Source organism: Ranitomeya variabilis, chromosome 4 (genome assembly GCF_051348905.1).
Source record: "Ranitomeya variabilis isolate aRanVar5 chromosome 4, aRanVar5.hap1, whole genome shotgun sequence".
NCBI classification, from domain to species: Eukaryota; Metazoa; Chordata; class Amphibia; order Anura; family Dendrobatidae; genus Ranitomeya; species Ranitomeya variabilis.
This window is the reverse complement of record NC_135235.1, coordinates 547,725,320-547,731,319: the sequence shown is the minus strand read 5'-3', so window position 1 is coordinate 547,731,319 and position 6,000 is coordinate 547,725,320. Positions and strand designations below refer to the sequence as shown.

Genomic DNA, 6,000 nt, shown 5'->3' with positions numbered 1-6,000 from the left:
TTGTGTTTACCCGTCACCCGCATTCGCGACCCACGTACACGCCTGGTTTCGCTTTATAGATGATGTTTTTATTCTGTGGAAGGGCACTGTAGAGGAGTGTGTGGATTTTTTTAATCATCTCAATTCCAATCCCTATAACATCTATCTCACATATTCCTTCTCTACTAGTGAGATCACCTTCCTGGACTTGAAGATCTTTCCTCAGGGGAATGGCTTGGCGACGAGCCTTTATCGCAAGCCAACTGCAACGAATTCGTTACTGGCATTTACAAGCTTTCACCCCTGGCATACCAAGGTGGGTGTCCCCACAGGACAGTTTTTACGTGTCAGGCGTAACTGCACTCGCGACTCTGATTTTTTGATCCAGGCTCGGGATCTAACGGATCGCTTCCAGCAGAGAGGTTATCCGAAACGCGTTATATCCACCGCCTATCAAAGAGCAAGAAGCCAGGATCAGAGATCTCTTGTGACCCCCAGGCAACGGTGTCAAGAGACACAAACCAGATTCATTACTGACTTTAACAGTAGTTGGACACAGGTCAGTAACATCTTAACTAAACACTGGCAAATTCTACGAGCAGACTCACAAACAGCAGAAATCACTAGTGAGCGACCCCTCATGACAGCAAGGCGGGATCCAAATCTAAGGGATCTAATCACTAGAAGTCACTTCAGTAGACCTACGACGAGGCTTAATAGAGGTATTATCATTAGGGGTTCGTTTCCATGTGGGGACTGCAATGTCTGTCCTCACATGGCAGTTACACGAGACGTTTTTGTCCATCCTACTCGTTCGAGTAGACATCCCTTGAGGGCATACATCAATTGCAAGTCTAGGGATGTCATCTATGCCCTCATTTGTTCATGCAAAATGATATATGTTGGACAGACGTCACAGGAACTCAGGAAGCGGGTCCAGAAGCATATATCTACGATACATTTAGCGGCCGCGGACTTAAGGAAAGGAAAGACCCTCACTCCAGTGTCTGAACACTTTTTGGAACACCATAGTGGTTCCTCTGCGAATCTACGGGTGGTTGGTTTACAAAAGATCACCCGTAATGAGAGGGGAGGGGACAAACATAGGAATCTCCTACAAGTAGAATCTAGGTGGATTTTCCTATCACAAACTGTGGCCCCCCTTGGACTCAATGAGGAACTTCTCTTCACGGGATTCCTCGGCTGTTGATTTACGGTCTTTTCCTTATTACTATCCCTTGTCCTGGGCGGTTAATGTATGTGATTTATCTGTAATTATCTTTTTCCTAGGATGGTGCAATTGGCTGAGATAGTTCTCGTCACCTAAAAATTATTTTTCTACCATCTGGGAATTTGTTGGACTGCCATCTGAGTATGTGTCTGGACCCTGCAATGGGAGGAGGGATTGTGGACTATGCGACAAGCTACCTCTTCACCTCTGGATGGGATTAAAATCTCTACATCGGGACGCCATATTTGTGGAATCGGGCCGGACACTCCTTTCATGTACATGACCTGATTGGCATGACTTATGTGCCTTGGACCTTTCTCGATGTTATTTTGGACTATGGATGAATTGATGAAGGGCTTCCTTTGGGACAATATTTATGGATTACTTTTGTATTATTTTGATTGGACAACATGAGATAAATATATATCACCCATGTTCAGTTGCACTGTGGATATGACGTAAGATACAATTGCATGTGATATGTGCTTGGTATGTTTATTCGTACACATATATTTATCTTATGTGGATTTGTATCCCGTCTGTATCGGGATATATTTATTTCCGGGGTTTATTCTTTTGCCTCATTTGTTGCATAGATTACTTGTCTGCTTTATATCTATAGACTTTCATTTCTATATATATGTATATGTTCCATTTGGTATGTGTTTTCCATCTAACTTCACTTTATTCCTTAGGTGCCCTACCGATTCTACTGCTACATTGTCCCGTGGGTTTCCTTTCCAGCTACTATAATACCCATAGTCCCCACGTATTTGTTATAGTCTCCTTTTTTAATTTTTTCATCTTTTATTTCTCACCTTTCTGGTCGGCCCATCTCCCTGGGTCCGGGCATGGTTCCTTTGACGCTTGCGCAATGCGACTCACTATTGAGTCGGCTTTGCGCAGACGCCGTTTATCTCCATGGAGACCCCTTACACTTCCGGCGTCTGTCCTTGCCTTCATGCGATTAGCGCACACCTCCTTACTTCCGCCTCCTGCATGGCGGCGATCCAGCTGCATACACTCCGGATGTTGATTGGTCTGTATATATGAAGGTTCTGACCACTACACCTACTTCCCCTGACGAAGCCGCTGCGGCGGCGATACGCGTGGGGTGCTTGCTTATCACCTGACTTTTCCGTATCCACATGCCGGACATCTGACTTGGACTCCTATGTAGGACCTCATGGTTTGTTGAGGCTTGGGTGACGGCTTAGCTCCTGTGCTATTTAGCTATATCTGCTGACTATTTGGCGCTCTTTCACCCCTTAGGTCTGTATAGATCTACATCTTATTATTGTTCAGCTTCTCATCCAGACTCTAGTTTAGGGGTATCTTCGCCATTATGCATGATTATATTTATGGGGGCTTGTCTTATTTAGCCGCCATGACATTTTGAGGTATTATACCTGGTGTCTAATTGAGTCCGTGGCATGATATTTGTGATACGGCTATTGGGGATCTTTTTTCCTATTTGATGCATATAACTATATGTGGGTGATTTATACAAGATACTGTGTGTTTTTAATGTTTTTATTTGTTGTGTTGTGGTGTTTTGAATAAACATTTTGTGTATTTTCATATTATCCATGGTTGTGCGAGCCATTTTGTAGTCCATTCTTTTTCTTCCTTTTTCAGTTCAGGTTTTATTATTATTAAGAATTGCTGTTGGCTAGAGCTTATGTAAGTTTGTTCTGTTAATGCTCCTACCTAGGCTGGTGACAATGTGTGTTTATGTTTGTGTTTACTTACCAGCTCAGTAATGAGGGTGTCTGGCTGACACCTCTTCATTACTAAACCTAGAGCTCGGTGTCAATGACAGCTGCTGACACCAAGCCCTAATCCCATTACCCTGATCCCACTGCACCAGAATGAAAAAGGTCGTGTTCAAACAAGAAATGGCATCACAAAACTTTTTTAAAATTATATTTAGCTCAAAAAAGCCTTCATTGCTGTACAAAAACGCATGAAAAAATACACGTTTCTCTACAGCGTTTTTACAGCCAAGAAATGCAGAAATTTCTGCACCCACATACTCACCGTGCGCACATAGCCTTACACTATTTCACCACACTGGGAGTTTTTTCCTGCTATTCAGGAAGGTAAAAGCAACTCATCCTGCGAAAACAAGGTCTCCCACGGGCATGTCTGAGGGAAAATAATACGTTATGGAGAAAGACGAGGCGAAAACATAAACCTGTCCGGTCATGAAGGGGTTAGCGAGGAGCTGTTCTCCCACCAGAGTGTTAAAAAATAAAAGCAGGCGAGCTGTGAATGCAATGTCCGCGCACTGCGGCTGCGCACGGCCCGGGGTCACGGGTACAGCACACGTCACCTTTCACCTTGGTAATAAACAATGAGATTTGCTTCGTAAACGTCGGGTCGGATTAGGGCACGCTATGGATTATCGGCTGGCGGATTATAGGGCTGTTCCAGGCTGGGCCCCACGTGACACGGCTCTTCCGGCACAGAGCCATTAGCACTCGTCGCAGAAGCCAGGGTAGTTCTGCCCTCGTCAATGTCATGACGTCAGAGCGCTGCTGCAGCCTGTGGGCGGGGCCCTACGTATGACATGGGTAGACTTAGTACGTGCTCCCGTCGTGTGGGCGGGGTTATGCTGTGCGTCTTGCAGCGAGTGGGCGGGGTTCTAGAGAGGCGACAGTCGCTCCCACAGTCGCAAGAAGATGGCCGCGGATAGATTCTCCCGGTTTAACGAAGACCGAGACTTCCAGGTGCGGGAGGAGGTTGGTGGGCGGGAGTGAGAGCGAGTGTGGTGGTCTTGTCAGACGGCGAGCGCTGCATGTAGCGGGGTTACCGAGGGCTCGTCACCTGTCTGTGTGCGGGGAGCCGGTCCTAGCTGCGCTCCGTAGTGCTGCGCCCCCTTCCCGTACCTCGGCCATGGCGTTACCTTATACGAACTCACAGTGTCAGCTCCTCCGCGGCTCCTCCCATCGCACCAGTCCGTCCTCCATTGCCCCGGCTCGGGTCGTCCCCAGCTTCTGCTACGGCTGCCCCCTGGCGGGATCGCCCGGTGTTGTCCCCAGCTGCCCCTCAGGAGAGATCATCCGGGATTGTCCCCATCCCCCCTGCATTATCTCTAGCTGCCCTCCCAAGGGGAGAATTGCCCCATATTGTCTCCCCCATCTGGGGGAGTCGCCCGATACTGTCCCCAACTTCCCCCCTCAGGGGAGATCTCCTGATATTACTCCCATCTGGGGGCATTGCATGTATTTTTCCCAGCTGCCCCTCTCAGGGTGCATCGCCCCCAGCTGCTCCCCCCCCCCAGGCAGGGATCGCCCCGTCTCGCCCCCAGCTGCCCACCTCAGGGTGCATCGCCCCATGTCTTCCCCAGCTGCCCACCTCAGGGTGCATCGCCCGTTATTGTCCCCAGTGTTGTCCTGTCCCTGAGGTCGGTGCTGCCATCGGAGCCCGTACCATGGTAGCCGTACTCCCCAGCAGTGCCCGCTGCCTCCATTCTGTGGCTCCTGCTCCCGTTATTTCCCGTGTTGATGCTTGGTGCTTCCGCCGTCCCCCTTATGTTTATCTCATCCTTTCCTATGAGTAATTTTTCATGCCATCATTGGATTGACTTTGGCTCCAGCTCTAGTGTTCACCCCCTGCGGCCGGCTCCTTCCAGGTGTCCTCTGCTCCATAGTAATGTTTACAGTCCTCCCAGCGCCGTCCGCAGTCTCCTGGTTACTGTTCCCTCGCTGCCGTCTCAGCACATTCGGCCTTTGGTCCTCTCTCCTTCTAATCCTGGGAATCTTCTCAGACCGCTCGCTGCCAGCGTCCTCGGCTATTTCTGTCCCCGCGCAGAGCTGACTCCATACATTGGACTATTTTTAGGGGGTCACTTCCTGTAGGAATATAGGGCTGTGGACGCTATGTATCGGGTAATGCATTAGGAATGAGGCTTTTTTTTTTCCACATTGGCAAATACAGATTCATTGACATCAGGACAATATTGTGCCAATTACAGAGACATTTCTAAAGTAGTGGGCACCATCAAATGTTAATGGGCTCACCTAATACATACTAAATATACATGACCAACCAAGAAAAAAGGTTATGCAAGAAACAGGGATCGCCAGAAGATATACATCTTTATTAATGAGGTAAACAAGCAGAAGTAAGATTAAAAATACTTAACAAAAAAACCCCATGGCTATAAAACCATATCCGAATAACCCATGATGGGGTTATATTCAATCCCTGCTATCCAAGTGAATATTTCCGCTCACCTATAATGAGGGTATCAATATAGGGTCATTCCATATCAAGTGATCCAAATATGAATATTTTTTTTACCTTACGTCTTTAGATTTTTTTTATTTTTTGTTTTTATGAAGTACAACTTTAGTTAATTACAAATTAAAAGTTTAAATTTTTTTTCTTCATCAGTTAATTTTTTACAGATTTTTAAAGTTTTGAAAAAGCATGGATTTTGGCCTGGTATGGCTTTACATTTTTTATCATATCTCGGGCTAGAATTAAGATATAGAGGTGGGAGAGGCATCATTTTTCTCAGAACGGTACTGGCTTTCATTTGATATGTCACAAGACTATGTTTCTTTATATTTTGTTTTGGAGAAATCAAATTAAAAATTTTGATGCGCAATTCTGAAAAAAACGTATGTTTTAAAATTGTGAAAACATGCATGTGTGTTACTTGTGTCCTTGTTTATATTTGTACATGGATTCAACTTGGGATCTATCACATTTGTATTTTTTTTTTTAAGCCTTGAATCATCTGATTTTATGTTTGTGTGAGTTTCTTCCTTTTTTCTTTT

At 46.1% G+C, this 6,000-nt stretch overlaps 1 protein-coding gene across 6 annotated transcripts in view; it reads left to right on the top strand.

The window, feature by feature from the left end:
- Positions 1-3,800: 3,800 nt before the first annotated feature.
- GPATCH8 (G-patch domain containing 8) overlaps positions 3,801-6,000 on the top strand; it is a 65,216-nt gene continuing 63,016 nt past the window's right edge. For 2 of the 6 annotated variants that reach the window (XM_077252592.1, XM_077252591.1), the window contains exon 1: positions 3,801-3,942. In XM_077252592.1, coding sequence (XP_077108707.1) covers positions 3,895-3,942 — 48 coding nt within the window. In that variant the 5' untranslated portion in view covers positions 3,801-3,894. The remainder of the gene's footprint in view (positions 3,943-6,000) is intronic. The other 4 variants (XM_077252594.1, XM_077252595.1, XM_077252593.1 and 1 more) reach the window with 3 other exon arrangements.